The sequence below is a fragment of the Amblyomma mixtum genome, chromosome 2, assembly GCF_055824585.1.
Source record: "Amblyomma mixtum isolate Tamu chromosome 2, ASM5582458v1, whole genome shotgun sequence".
Classification (NCBI taxonomy): Eukaryota; Metazoa; Arthropoda; class Arachnida; order Ixodida; family Ixodidae; genus Amblyomma; species Amblyomma mixtum.
In genome coordinates this window covers 120,106,882-120,123,169 of record NC_143013.1, presented here as the reverse complement: position 1 = coordinate 120,123,169, position 16,288 = coordinate 120,106,882, and the positions used below count along the sequence as shown (strand labels likewise).

General features: G+C 44.7%; 1 protein-coding gene across 1 annotated transcript in view; it reads right to left on the bottom strand.

Moving 5' to 3' along the window:
* The window catches only part of LOC149360729 (glutamate receptor ionotropic, kainate 2-like), a 359,306-nt gene that overhangs the window by 115,629 nt on the left and 227,389 nt on the right, over positions 1 to 16,288 (bottom strand). The window contains exon 9 of the mRNA XM_089572500.1: positions 11,515 to 11,631. Coding sequence (XP_089428626.1) covers positions 11,515 to 11,631 — 117 coding nt within the window. The remainder of the gene's footprint in view (positions 1 to 11,514; positions 11,632 to 16,288) is intronic.

Genomic DNA, 16,288 nt, shown 5'->3' with positions numbered 1-16,288 from the left:
GCAGAAAATTTGTACTACCGTTATTCTCAAAGATATGTCCATGAAAAATTTCAAAGAGTATTGCTGCCAAGGTGCAGCACAGCTGATTAACCTTCGGAGTGAACAATGCAAGAGATTTCGTCAAATCTGAACCTTGCGCAGCCGCCGCGGTGGCTCAGTTGTTATGGCACTCGGCTGTTGACCCAAAAGACGCGGGTCGATGCCGGCGAAATTCTAGAGGCCTGTGTACTTGCGATGTCAGTGCATGTTAAAGAAGCTCAGGTGGTAGGAATTTCCAGATACTTTCTCTACGGCATCCTTCATACCAGGGGTCACTTTGGGACGTTAAACCCCCATAAACTATGGACCTTTCGCCTCTTGGTACAATGCAATAATATTTCTCGTTGTTCAAAAAAAACATGAGAACACAGAAATGTAATAATACAGATTCCCCAAGAAAGCAATATCAGCACGCAGATGTAGCCTGGAACAGTGAGGCTTGCGCAGCGGTACTGGCCTGTGAGCAGGGTTGATGCGCAGATGATGCAAGACAGTAGCTGCCCTTCGCGACACACCTGGCTCTGACTACATTGCTCGAATCGTGATTCTCTTTTACATAAATCGACATCTCGCGGAGAGGAGAGGTTTAAGCGCTGTCGCTGAGTGTTCATTCGCCATGAGAAACGCAAGTAAGGACTTTTCAGCAAGATTTTCATCTATAATGTCCGAAGTTCTATTCCTTCTAGGGCAAACTTGTAGGCTGACGCTCAGTTCTGAAGAACGAGAATGCCAAACTCACCCGTAGGGCTCTTATCTAGAGCCTCCGGTGAGCTCCATAGATAAGAACGCATGTAATGAATGGCAACATAGCGACATTCATAAGAATGCACGTGTATCTCAACATTTAGATTAGAAACGTGAATGATAGAAAAAACCATAACATGAATAATAAAAAAAATGATTTTATGGCTCCAAAGAGATTTTTTTTCAAGAGAGCATACTTCTGTAATAGCTGGCGCTGCCGGGTGCAGGACTGTTCACTAGGCTGTCTGATGTGCCATCGGGGAGCGATATAAATTAGAAAGCTCCTTGTTAAAAGACCGGAAGTGAAACAGATCAGTGGCAACTGCACTGGACTGGCTGGCATAGGATTTCCTGATTATTTGTCGAGGCGAGTAACTTGTCTAAATATGGGAAATTATATTTTAGGCTGTGAAAGCAAATGAAAAAATGAATGTTCAGTGGGCGCAAGAGAAATTCACTTAAACGGACCTCATCAAATTAGGGAGGTTTTTCTACGGTGCATGACAAAGAAAAGTGCAAGGAATAATAAACATTTTTGCTTCAGCGGCATGTTATTATAAGGTCCCGCTTTTCAGTAAAAATAAACGCAGTTGAGGTCCCCTTTAATTCAGAAAAAGAAAAGAAAAGCTCCATACGAAAAGAAATTTTAATTACTTTTTGGCACTGGACAGTGTTAAATAAAGATTTCAGCTCCACATTTATCTCAGTACAGGAGTTTGCTAAGTCAGTTAGGCGTAATGAACAACACCGTTAAAAGGAAAAAAATCATTCATGTGTTTGTACCCTCACACAAATTTTTTAGAGTCGACAGACTGTCCACAGACATCTGTCCATGAAGTCTGTAGACTCTCTATAGACAAATAATTGAGAACAGTCTATAAACGATACAAAGGCTGTAGACAGTCTGTAAACAATCTATAGATTTATGGCCGTACATTTTAGTAAATTTTTTTATAGACAGTCTACTGAGTATGAATAGACAAAAAGAAATATCTATAGGAAGGAAACAGAGTCTGTAGACTCTTTATGGACAATTTTTATACGGGTGGCTATCCACTGCGGCTGTACTAACTGAGTTACATTCCTTACATTTAAGTTGGTTAATTTCTGCTTATTTTCAGTGCAACGTTTGTGTGCAAAGAATTCACAAAATAGAGTGACTAGTGCGAAGCACGTGAATGTCAGTTATAGATGGCCATTGTGTAATTAGGAACAATTAGGACTAAGGAGGGCAAAAATAGAAGTTGACGACCACCTGCCGACAGCCTGATCTGTCATATGCAAAAAATATTACTTGAGTTGTGTTTTATTTTTTTTACTTTGGAAGTGGTTGCTAGTGCTATGTATCGTTGTGTGTCGGCGCCGTGGTGAGTGGATTTTTACTAACTATTCGTAACATTCGATAAATTAGCGCATTTCTTGTCACCTTAGTTTCGTTAGATATATACTACCCGCATGTGTGAATCGGTGGCAAAAGTACTGCTAATTAACGAAATAAACTAGGTTCAAGAAGATAGCCTCGAATATTTAAAAACAGGTTAGGAATAGTATAGAATGACTGATTACGCGAAGGATCCTGAATCTGAATATTTCCATGCGAAGAGGTTCTTTTACGTACTATTTTCCAACATATATATATATATATATATATATATATATATATATATATATATATATATAAAACAGAAAAGTTATTTATTGCCGCATATAAATGACCCTTTGACGCGGCATTATATTAAAATGTATCTAAAGGAGAGAGACCGATGATTAGTACAGTTTGAAAAAAAAAAGCAAAGCTGTGATCACATTGTGAGAGCAATGACTATCGAAAGAACGGATAGCAACGCGCAAGAAAAGCTCATTTTTTAATTTCACGGCTGATTGGCAGCCAAAGCCCGCACACTTGTAAGTAGTTACACAGAGGAGGAACTGTGTGAAATTTGTACATGCTGAAGCTGATAGATAACGTTGCCAGCGCCGGCAACTTCGCACTCGTTGTATCGAGTAAACTACGTTTATTTTTGAAAGTGAGGGCAAACTTACAAATTTCTCCCCATCAGGGACAATCTTTATCATCATCATCTGCCGGAATACGCCCACTGCAGGACAAAGGCCTCTCCCTCGTGTCTCTAAGTAACCCTGTCCTTTGCCAGTTGCGGCCACCGTATCCCCGCAAACTTCTCCATCTCATCCGCCCACCTAACATTCTGCCACCCGCTGCTACGTTCGCCTTCTCCGTTGCCCTTAAGGATCAGCGGTTATCTTGCCTTCGCATTACAAGCCCTGCACAAGCCCATTTCTTCCTTTTGGTTTGAATAGGATGTCATCAGCCCGCGTTTGTTTTCTCGTCCACTCTGCTCGCTTCCGGTCTCTTAAGATTAAACCTATTATTTTTCTTTCCATAGCTCCCTGCGTTGTCCTAAAATTAAGCTGAACCCTTTCGTTAACCTCCAAGTTTCTGCCTCATAAGTGAGCACCGGTAATATAGAGCTGTTGTACACTTTTACCTTCAGGGATATTGGTAGGCTGCGATTCATATCCCAAAGCACCTACAATATGCGCTACACCCCGTTCTTATTTTCAAGTTATATCCCTCTCACGATGCGGATCAACGGTCACTACCTGCATTAAGTAGACGTACTCTCTTACTACTTCCAGCCCCTCGCTACCAATTGGAACTACTGCGTGCGCGTACAATCACGCAACTTGAATTATTGAATTATTGCGTGTCTGGTGACGCGGCCCATCTCGCAAACGATCTATGCAACGCAGTACTTGTATAGTACACTTAACGTGCCTTCTGCGCCATACCACACGTTAAACACATGCTCACGCATTCTTTTTTTCATGCGATAGAATAAATGCCCCATGTCCCGCATCCTATGTCAAACTTCCGCTATGTCAAACTTCGCAACCTGCCAGGGCTGGTACCGTGGCAGGTGGGACCAGCCACCTGCCACGGTTGGCAAGTGGCAAAGAGAAGAGAGGTAAATCCTCCTCTCCTCTTCTATGGAGGAGGAGAAAGAGATCGGCAAGAGCAGAACGCTGTCATCTTTCAAGATCAGTGCACGGAAGAGCTAGCTCTGACTTGCCATATGGCACAGTTGGCAGGTGACAGTGCAGAGATGAAAACCTCCTCTGCACATCTATGGTAGGTGTGGTCGCTCATGGCACCTCGCATCGAAGTTCTTATGTTGTTGCATTATTGCAGATGTGACAGGCAAGATTTCTGAGGGAGCGCTCCGTTTCCCTAACATATCATTCGTTTCATGCAAAGAGAATCATTTAACGCCTTTAGTGCATTCGCTGTATGGTTCGCGATGGTTTGTAGAAGTACCTTTCGTTGATGTTTTCATTCTACAACTGTGGTCCTTAATAACAGGCTACCTTATTTAACATCACTGTTACTTATGATTCGTCTACTTAGCGCCTCACATATCTGGTTTAAAAAGTACCGATATCTTAGTTTGCTACTGCTTTCTTAGTTGTGTCTCCTGGGTTACAGGCTCGAATTTGTTGCCCTGTGGATGAAAAAGTGCTGCAGTGCGACGTATTACAGCAAGGCTAAGAACTTGCCCTTGCGCAAATCTCCTTAAAGCAGGTACTTCTGCTTCCGTAAAAGAATTAATAACTGACGAAATATGGGGCTAGACAGTCTAGATATACAGACGTCCCTTGTAATACCTGCAAGAGGTGATTTAATCCTCTAAGCTCGATATAATTTATATTTAACTTTTTTAGCCAGCAAGATCACGTTGAAGTTTTGAAACCATTCTTTCTTCAAAACCTTCTTTGCTAAAACTTCTGGGCAAGTGTTTGCTACATTTTTTAGTGCCTGTGCTTCTACATTTTCTGTTTTATAATTATGTGCATTGCGTCAGCCACCGTCTTCTTCACGCACGAGGCGGCACCGTTAAAGTAGCCAAACCAAAGCACTAGCAGCACTCCCTTAAGGAGTGCTCCCTGCTGCATGACAACCAGGAAACTTTTTTCGGCTTATCATATGTCTTATTTGTTCTCTATCTCCGATAACTGCTGCTTCTATAAAGCTATCCGCCTCTGCGCGTTTAAAGCGCTGGAAACGACATATAATTAAGTCTACTCCAACAACGAAAACCACAGCACAATCTTTCCATTGAAATCTGTTGCCGCTAGCAGCTGACAAAAGAGAAGAAGCTTACGACAAAGTTGTTCTTGCTGCCATATGCTACTTTTTTGCTGAGCTGAAGGAACCAAACAAACGCGGTAAGGCCTGCTTAAGCTCTTACGTAACTAGCTTTAAACATTTTTCAAGAAGACATGCAAAGCCTCAAGAACTGCTGCGCTCCCAATTCCTAAGAGCAAGAAAATTTTGTCCCGAGCTCTTGAGTTGTTGGTATGTGGCAAAGTATGACATGTCCCTGCTACAGTGTAAATGCTCCTTGTGTGTTCTAGTTTCCTTTTTTTTTAAGTGTGACCGTACTGATAAAAAATACAGGGTTGGCACATGGTTTCGTGAAAGTTCATATTATAACCATAGCAACCATGCTACACACCAGCTGAGGTTATTACATGCTTTTCGCTCCTTATATTACCAAACAAATCGCTGTTCGCAATTCATTGCCTTGCATATTATGACGACACGAACTGGCAGGCCTGGGAGGAAATAGGGGATTTCCTGTGATATTGTGCTGTATACGTCATAATGCCACAATAAGCTTTCCCTAACAAAACACCTGTGAATTTAATTTGTGCGAGGAGGTCAGACTTCCGGAGCGTTCATTTTGTCGCTAAAGTTGCTCGCAAAAATTTCTTAATATAAGCTGTAACTAATTATGCTTGTTCACGAAAGAAAGCCTCCTAGTGCTTCAGTTAAAAAAAAAACACTGAAACAAACTCATGGTCGCGTGTCATCATGGTTCATTCATGACTTAACAAGGAGTAATTTTTTCAGATGCCCAAAGTATGCTCTGTCCGGAACCTCCTTCGGCAAGTCGCAAGAGGCTTAAACTTTCACAGAAATTTATTCTATTCTTCCTTGTCTCCAATAAGCAACAGTGGCGGCTCCTTGGAGCTCTTTCTTTGCCAGTGAACTTTATACCGCCATGAATAGATATTTTATCCCCTTCGAGCAGTGCACTCAGCGGTTTGCATGTAGTAATAGAGTTTCGTTTTGTTCGGAAGTCTTTGAAGTGTCTAGTGCAAGATACTGAATTCCCAACGGGTTGCTGAATGTACCGAGTAAACAGGGGGCCAAACACCGAACGAAGCCTTTATGTGTAATGTGTTGTGGAGGCCTTCCTTTCGAACCCTCCGCATATTGACAGAAAGGAAACTACGGTGAGGACAGACTGCCGCTGAGAGACACATAGAGGGCCCTGCGTGTTTGCCCAGGTACATGTGTTAGATCTCCTCTTCTATTTATTCTGCGGCATGTATTTGCTCTCGGCCCCAGCAGCTGCGTATTTCATGTTTTGTACATCTAACGTTTTTTTTTCTCTCTCTTAACAACTCAAGAGCTGTTGAAAACGGTAGTCACAGTTATTTCTCAATCACACCAGTTCAAAAACCGTTCGCCCGAACCGGTTTCACCGATGTATAAGCTTTTATGAAGCCGTCGTCTTCATATTTCTCAACTCTGATCTGCCTTTACCTTCGGCGCACTGCTGAAATGCACGTACTCTTTCTTTTTTTTTCTCTCGCGGTAAGTAATAGATGAGAGGAGAACGTAATGTCTATGGTAACGCTTGCATCTCTTGAGGTAATGGTTTGAGCATTGATTAGAAGATTGATGGTTAGGCTTGCCGTTCATAAGAACTAGGTCGCTGATAGGTGAGGAGTTAGCCGGCGCTAACGGGAGATTCCTTAAGCTTGACGGATTCTTAGGAATTGCGCAACAGTCAGTTTCATGCGTACTGAAAAAGTAGAAGCTACTCAGAATACTGGCTGAGTGGGACCTTAAGTTTGAGACCTATATTTCCTGACGCAATCTCGAAGTAGTCGCTGAGTGGTACTAATCAAAAGGATAGCGCTCACATTCTGCTCCCTAGGTCCGGGCCACCGCCTTCAGTCGGTAATCTGAGGCGGCGCGGTATGTTTGTTATCGTACACAGACAGTGCTTTAGGCGGTTGCAAAACAACGTTATCAGATGTGCAAGCGGCTAACAACCGACAGTTTTTGCACAAAAGTTAAACTGGTCCGCTTCTCCTAAAGACTCACGCAGCGCACATATATAACGCGATGATTTCTACCTTTAATTTATCAATAGGTGTCAGCCATTTCAAAGTTAGTACCAAAGTTGAAATGATTCATATTAAAATTATTCGCCCCATTATACGGTGGTTCTTTCTGGCCTCCAAAAAGCCGCCTTCAAATACGTTCGGCCGACTTCTGCAATATTGGTTGGATATGACGGCGAGAAATTTCATAGTCTGCTACTTAGAGTAATACCTGCGTGACTTACAGTGATAACTGTTCTAACAGCACTGTGCTCATTTTGGAAAATGGCGCACAATTTATGTTAGCAGAGACCGGAAAGCGCCGTGATCAAATCAAATCAAATCAAATTTATTTTCCAACAAGTGGATGGTCGCCTGGGCTAAAAGCTGTACAAACAGCTTGACAAAGGCCCAGGAAACGAGCACACAACATAACAGGAGCAAACAGCAAATTCCAAATGTTCATTGAAAAGTGTTATACAACGCATACGTCACTGTAGCACCAGATGAAAGTAAAACAAAACAGGTTGGTCAATAATAAAATCAATGAAAAAAGCTCAACAAGGCAGAAAGTTTGTTAATGCGAGTATAATATTTAAAGTAAGAACACATGTATTGATAGATTATATTTGCACGAAGTAGGTTCTCAATTGCTTAGGACTAAAACCAACAGTGTCTTTATATTTGTTGAGAAAAACGGGAAGATTATGAGCTAAGGATTGTTTTTTTGTAGTCTGTTCTAAAATGTGGTAGGGACCATGTGTCAGTGCATCCAGTGTTTACTATTGCAGTGCGGTGTTCAAGAGATGCAAGTCTTACCAAGAAATTACCCATACCTGCCGAACCGAAATTAGTTAATTGTAACAAGCGATATTCATAAATATTATCCACACGAATCATATTAAGAGATGTTAATATGGGTTGAATATTTGACGTTAATTGGTTCTAAGTTTACGATGAATCGAATAATTTTCCTTCACGTGAATGCCCCCTGTCCCCCTCCTGCAGCTCCTCGTGTCCCCAGGACCGCGCGGCATCCCGAGACAGGCACGCGGATCGCCTTCCCTGGAGTCGCTGGAATTTTTCTCATAATATTGCGTTCTCCCCTCTCTGCGCTGGCAGATATCGAATGGATATGGCTGCCTCCACAAACTAATCTACTGGAGCACAAGAACCATCGCTTACCTGTCTCTGCTATATCGTACGCGCTGTTCCTATTCCCGTCGTAAATAGTAGTTGGATGGTTATCTTCTATACATTTCTTTAATAGAAAAGCACAGCAGTAGTTTTTCACGTCGTGTAAGCAGCAGCTGGGTTAATTAGTGCACATTCTATACTACACTACAGATCTACGTTTAAACGCTGTGTGTGGTTGTGTGGTTGTGCGGTATCTTTCTCTCATGCTTATTTTGTGATTTTACTCGTGTCATTTCATTTATATGCTGCCACACCTGTAGCAATAAACCATTTGGTTGTTAGTCAGCGCTGGTGTTTCGTCCTTCTCTTGTGTCTCGTCTTTGATTGCGCTGTTTTTCCAATTCGTAAAAGGGATTGGAGTCCGTTTGGTAGGAGAGAAATGTGTCACCGATGTAGCGATTTGAATCTACACGAAACTTTAATCAATACTTAAGAGTCAGATTAGGCTTTTTGTAGTTTCCTGTATGTTTCGTTTCTCAGCAGCTGGTGGCTGCAGCGTTTCAAAAGGGGTTCGGTGTGTGTCTTGCTGCTAGGTGCCTCAATCTCAACGAACCAGGCTTGTTCATCTCCGCTAGCTCCCGCCTTTTTCGAGAGCTGAAGTGACCAAAAGATGTGCGTATATATTTTCAGATATGTGTTTAAAAATCGAAATATTTGGGCAGGTGCGTATGATTTCTAACGGTGCGCTTTTCGCTGCTGCGTGCGCCACATAGACGCTGACGTAAGCACTGACCCGAGTTTTATACCTTTTCTGTTTGTTTACCAGTTCTTTCCATTCACGTTTTATCTACACGAAAAAGTGATAGTTTTACAGTTGGAGCCAGAATACAGTCCCTTGTCCCCCCTCGATCAGTGTATCGACGCTCCACTGCTCTGAAACTGCACTTTTGTGTCGAGTCGCTGGGCGTGAGACTCCAAATGCCTAGGCCCTGCGCCTCCCATTGTATTAAATCTCATTGAATATTTCACGGTGAAAACTGAGCGGGGCTAAGTCAGATGAGTACGTAGTTTCTTGGAGCATAACAATAGCGAGCTCTGGGAAGCGTCGGTTTTTCGCCGGCCAGAAAACGTCGACCGTTTAATCACCGTCAAACAGCAGAAACTAGCAATTTTGAACAATGTGGCTAGATAGAATAATGACAAAAACCGCTTCCAATGTAAGGCAAGCGAGAAAGCTGACCTCCAAGCGTACCCCATCTATAAAAGGCGTGCATTGCCTGTCACTAAAAAAGCATGCTCTCATTATACGACGAGGCTTTCTTTTTTACTTTAAAGTGAGGGGCCTGTGCACTGTCAAAACACGATTGCGACAGCTACGTTGTTATCGATTCGCAAAAGTTTTCCTCCAACAGGGGCGAGCGAATTCTGAATTTCTTTTCTTGTAAGCCCTAGTAAAAGTTTTATGGAAAGAAAATACCATTTTGCTCTTTACTGACGTGAACATATGTGGTCTCCAACAGAGTGCACTGAGACATAATATCTTTTATCATAAGCCGTACTGTTTTTTCCACAAACAGAACACTAGTAACAAAAAGAAGCTCTAAAAAACTACATTGCTTGTAGACAAACCTATAGAGGCTTTTCTATGGTTTCTGTAGATAACGGAAAAAGGAATGCAATGTGCCTAAACGGACCCAGTGGTTTCTGAGTGAAATTTGGTTTTTGATACCCGGGCTTAAGGCCGATTGCCAGTGGAAAGTAAAATGATAGCTGCGACAGAATGTTCAAGAGCTTTCATATTTTCTGCACCGTCTATTTAAAGCAATGTCTATATCGGAACGAAAACGAAGACCTATGCCATGAGCAGCCCGAAGATGTCGCAGTACTCAGTCGAAGAAGCCATATTTACTAAGAAAGATCCAATATCTCACGGAAAGCTAGGTTCGCACTGCCTACGCCATGGTTTACCCAAGGGAGCCCAACAAGAGAGTAGAGCTCCAGGGAAAACTAAGTGGCTGTTTGCCCAGACGCCGAGATAAACAGCAGACGCACTATTTCTGTTCGCTGCCAGCTGCGGCTGCAAAATAAGCACACTGCAAGAAAAAATTGGAAACATGCGTCATTGATCTCCTCAGGGACGATTCCGGGATGCTGAAGTCTTCGACCAACTAGGTTTTCTATACATAGTGGCTGAGGTAAGCCGACACACATGCCGGCGACAAGTCAGATGGCGTCGGGGCGCATCGGCTCCCTTTGCGGCCTGTCGCCTTAGTCATCGGTCGGAGACGCGGCTCGCACCGAACTCTGCACTGGTGTTTGATACTCTAAGGCACAAAAAAATGCGGCTTTGAATTCTTCCTGAGGAGTACGATGTTGGGAACTTTCGTTAGTTGAGTCGCCATTCCCGCTGTCGTTAAAATGTACGTCACAAGCAAGAAAATAGAGCAAAATAGATAAAGAGATAAAGAGAATGTGCTTGTGGTTTTAGTGCAGGTGTTTTACATTTCTGAATAGAATTCAGAAAATTAAACACGCTTTAAGCTCGCAGGAAGCGAAGCGTCAGAGAGAGTTAGCGTGGCGGTCGCTTTGAAGAAGAATTTCGAGGGAAGACGCCTTCTATTCAAATTTATGCTTTACGGTAAGAGGAAATTACAATTAAAGTACGGTTACACTTATTAGGGCTAAACTGTTGCATGCAGGAAGAAAATGCAAGCGTAAGAAATCATACAAACGCAACTGCCATTTCAGCCCTGGAATTTTCTCGGTACCTTTGCGATTATGGAAAAAAACTGGCCAACATCTCCTGGAATTTTTAAGTTTCGCTATGAGAACAGGCGTGGCGTGAAAAGCCAGCAAGTTCAGTCTCCTAGTTCGTTCAAGATGTAAAAGGTGTAAGAAGAAGATGAGGATGACTCAGCACAGCAACGCTTCGTAGTCATCGCTGGTGGCTAGAGCGAGAGTCTGGAGCTAGAGCTGCTGCCTGCTGTTGCGATCTGACTACTGCCAGCGTTGGTCGCCGGTACCCTTGCATAGATGCACTCCTAAACAGTTAATTTTAAGTTCTATTTAATAGAAAATTCTCATTACGGCAGTGTTATAGTTGGGAACTTCGTATGATTGAAATGATGACACGATATGAAATGCAAGCGCGCCAAAGTCCAGGAGAGTTGACACCTAATCATATCTTAGGTGCAGCAGGACATCATCTAGGAATCCAGTTTGTTTATGCTCTGGATATACGGGAAGCCACAGCAATAGAAATTACGGCGAGTGTTTCACTCGTCTTCGTAGGCAACATCCCGATTGCCAGAATTTTGAACCAAGTGTCTACTGCAATAAATAAAATGTTCCGCTGACGCCTGAAATCGGCGAAGCTGCAGTCCTTCACTTACTCACCACAATGGTGGAGACGCGGAAGGTGCGGTTCTGTATGACGTCAGAGATCTCCTCTTGTTTCTGCTGGACGTAGCCCCGCGCGAAGCGAATGCCAGTCCGGCGTGTCCAAGTGCCCACCTGGAACAACGAGAGGCTGCTTCACTCGCAAGGCATTCGTGCGTCGCGGGGCATCAACCACGATATTGCACACTGTCGAACTACTATAAAGATAAGTCCCACTGTTATTCTATCCGGGAACTGTAAAATGCGCGCTTGATGATCATATTTGAAGCGTAAGATTGGCACGACCAGGGTTAGTCGCCAGGTAGAAACTATGGTCATCCCGGCCATGGTCCGGGTATAAACTAAACGCCTACTGGTATTCAGCGTGACTACCTTTTACCTCCCATTCACGGCAAGCCCAGACGAGTATCGTTCGGAAGCCGCGGCGAAGCAGAAAAACAATATGAAACGAACGTTCCAAAACTTGCCGTTTCCAGACAGGCGCACGCTAATCAACCATACAGCCTGTAGGGAAAGCGCGTGGTGCGGGCTTTAAAGGCTCTGCTATCAGAAGGAAGGCCGGGTTATCGGTGTCACGCCTATACAAAAGTGTGCAATGGAGCGATTCTATCTCGCCAGCGCGGCCGACTCAACGTTCTTGAACTGCAAAATGCTGGCGTCCGTATGAGAAGTGCCAGGGCGGCTCAAAAGTTCCTGGTCCAGAGAGTGCGATCTCATGCTCGATTGGCACCACCTACGCCAGGGAAGGGGTTTGCTAGGGGCTTGTGTCTTTCACTTGTGTTCGCGTGCGCCTGTGAAGCGTTATGGGCTTCAACGAGGTCGTTGGCACCGCAATTGGCTTGGTGTGGATTACCGTGGCACCATGAAGAAGACCCATTTCATTCAAGAATGCAGCTAAGACCATCTATAACCCATGCTAGGCAGTGCTACGGTGGTACTTCGAAGCATTTATTACTAACAATTACTCTTGACGGCGAGATTCATTGTAATTTTTTCGCTTTTTGGGAAGTGTAAAGGGCACGCTTGATTTCTGTTTCTTAAGGCATTGCATTAGCAGGACCTGGGATTATAATAAATAGGTTTTGAAGATGTTACATCACCACTTAAAAACGAAAGAGCAGTAAATTACACATGCAACTAGGGAAACGGCACAGACAAAACGACTACTACGAGGCGTCCTTGTTGACGGCAGAAGTAAGCCTCGCTGCAAATGCCTTTCCGCAGCTGAATCCACAAACAAGTCGGTAATATAGTGAAAAGGTGATGCACTACGCCTCGAAATGAAATGTCCTATTCGCTTTCTTTCAATACTGGAGGCCACAGAGGTGCAGGTGGCTCCGTATGAGGGATCTGTCTTGCCGAAAACTTAAAGCGTACTGTAGTAGAACCACTTGCCTATGAATCCTGCAGTACTACTTATTTTCGGACAGCAGAAGCTTCTTTCTATATTAGAAAGGAACTACTTGGTGCAGTGAACAGAAGAGTATACTCTGCCAGGAGCTTCATAAATGTGCGGGACGATCAGGTTGCACCACGAAGCACCTTTCTGAGCTTAGACAACTTCTTTTATTGTGCAGGTTTTGGATCTTCTCTTGCTAATGACCGTGTGCTGCCGTGTACTGCGGCAGACATTTAGACGTCCTCCCGTCTAAATGACTACAAAAATTGGAAAATCACTCGTTAATATCCGGGGTGGCTATCATATTTAGTCTCACAGATACGCATTGTCACAACAAGCGAAAAGGGCGGTACAACAGAAAAAGAACATGGACAGGGCGCGCTAGCTGCAGAAACTAAACGTTTATATTGCTTTACAGCACTTTTTACAGACTTGATATTTTGTCTGCGCGAACACCACATGACAGATGTGACAGAAATAAAAATAAAAGAAACAAATTAAAAACGGAAATTTACGGCACGACCAATGCGACTGCGTACATTTGTTTCATCCCCTCATTGCAGCAAGATTTCCGCTTTGAGTAGCGCTAACACAGTCTGGGATACAAGCTTACTCTCTTCTGCTGATGTCATAAGCCTTCTCAGATTTCCTGAACTGTTTCCTGTCGGTGCCTGCTGAGAATGCCAGTGCCTGCGAAAAGCAGGACGCACGCGTGACAGCGGCTTGCCATGTGGTTCCTTTGTTTGCTTATTAGACCGGCATGTTCTTTGTTTCCTGCGGATATGCCTATCCGCTTCACTTCACGTGTACGTTTCCGCAGGACGTGGAAACCCAATACACGACATCTTGTTCCCACGGCACGTACTCATTTTAGCAATGGAGCAAACTAGGGCTCTTACATTATATCAGTTGGGAATAAATGAATAAATAAACACCGCTTTAAAAAGCGACTAGTCGAAGTAGCCACTTTCCTGGTGGAGAGGCGGACGGACAGAGGGACGGAGGTGGAGTAGGGAAGATCAGGCCATCCCCTTTGAAACGGGATAGCGGTAGTTGCCTCCATGCTCGGATTAAACGGTTCATAAATTTGCCTTTTTCATTAAATACAATTTTTATCCAGAACTTTTAATCTTACGTCACCTCTGTGCTTTTGAGCCAGCAATCTTCCAATCGCTTTTTGCTAACTTCTACCGCAGATTCATTCACATGGGAACTATTATCTCTAAACCCTAAGCCCTCCGGGCGAATGACTGTGTCTGCATAGACATCTGGACGGACATCACCAAATACTAGTTGAAGATGTTCAACAGTTTCTGCAGGTTCCTCAAGCAGTGCACAAGCAGTGCGCTTGGTTATATTAGTTTTTGTAGTTTCGCGTTGTAAGTCACCTTGTTCTAGCTTCAAAGAGTAAGGCACTACCTCCTCTAAAGGTTTGACCCAGAAAGCCTTCTTTATTTTCTTTTACCTCTTAAGTAGTCTGCCGACTGTTATATCTATGGATAGCTCTTAATCCATCTGTTTCATTGACTTTGACACCTGTCTGTTGTGCGTTTACCAACAGTCTTGAAGTTTAGAACTTGAAAAAAGTTTACTGCAGTAACTGTAGGTGGCGCACCAATGTGTAAAACCATAAGGTTCGATGGTTTGGACTGGTTTTTTTTTTGCTACATGAACTGCTAGAGTTGCTGGATCAACAACTTGACTTCAAATAAATGTTTTGTCTCTCTCTATCTCCTTTCATCACCGTCTGCCTCATCACGGCCCTCCCCATACACCGCATCTAACGCGGTCTGGGTACCTGCACGCCGATCATGCAGACCTAACAAGATAAACGCTCTCCTGTCGCACCTTCTACAGGACTGTTCCCGCGCTCCCTGTCTGTAACCTATAAGACACGCCTCTTGCCCTTGGCATCCACAACGCTTTCAAAGAGACTCTGGAAGCTGTACTGATCACCTCTCAACGCACCCGCCTCCTCCCTGCTACCACAAGCAGAACCTTTCTCTTCATTATTGGCAAACACAGCCATTATCAGCAGCCCTCCCCTACGCTGTCCTCATAGTGTGAGTCGTTTTGGGACGTTAAAGCCCTTGAAACCAAAGCATACAGGTCCAGGTCAACATGCACCGAATGAGCTCTAAAAAGCGCCGTTTCATCAACCTACGTCCACAAGCCTGAACTGCAGTTGGGTACCAAGTATACGCACTGGCCATCATAGCGGCAAGTCGGCTTTTGGACCCGGCGATTTTTGTAAGTATGCCAGAAAACCCAACACACCGCAGCCACCAGGCGCGTAGCCCGCGACGACCGCCTACGGGCTCGGAACGCGCAACCACGGTAGCTTGGGCAAAGATCACCGCGAGATCTACCAAACCGCAACAAAAAAGCCTAGATTTAGCAGAACTTGTACTTGCATGGCGCCCACGCCCACCACCGCGTGGAAGTAGAGAACCTGGCGTTCACGCATTGAGATGCCCTCTGGCCGTGCAAAACACCGAAACACAGCCTAAAAAGCCACCATCGAATGCCGCGCACACGCCGATTGGCGAGCGATTGGCCACTAGGGTCACTGGAAAAATCTAGTGACCCTTTTGGACACTTCTCCGCAGCGCCCCCACGCTGCGGTGGTCGGCGCATGTACTACAGCGCGTACAAAATATATGCGCGCTCCCCGCCGTGGCGGGCGGTAAGTGTCAACGCCTCTCACACTGTTTGCAACCTCCGCCACCTAAACTGCAGCCACCCAACACTATACCACATTGTCAGAAACTAGAAGACGAGAAACTGTGCAGTGACGCGTGCGTGAATGCTCGCGCGATGCCACCCGCCAATAAATGGTGCCTTCATCTGTCATGTAGGTATTTCATCGGCTTGCCGTCGCGTAACATTTGGTGTGAGGTGCTGGGTACGTTCATCATCCCGGTCCCAGAACTTGAGAGCCTGCTGGCCATCAAGGTCTTCTGTGAAGTCCTCGTGACTTCGCACATGCCGGCGTTCCCCGGCTTGCCAGATATGACCCGACGCCGCAGCTCTACTCCGCCCCGCCCAAACCCCAACAAGAAGACACGACGACATGACTGCGACCGCACTGATCCACGACCGCCGCCACTGACCTGAGACCCCAGTGACCCCGTACACATGAGAACCCAGAATACACGACGACCTAAGACCCCACTGATCCGAAACCTCCACCACTGACCTGAAGCCCCACTGACCGCGCACAGATGAGAACCCAGAAGACACGACGACCTATGACCCCACTGGCCCAAAACCGCCACCACTGACCTGAGGCCCCACTGACCACCCACCCGCACATAAGAACACAACACCGCAGCCCTTTTCGTTGGGTGCGTCCACGGGGCTTCGGCGTTG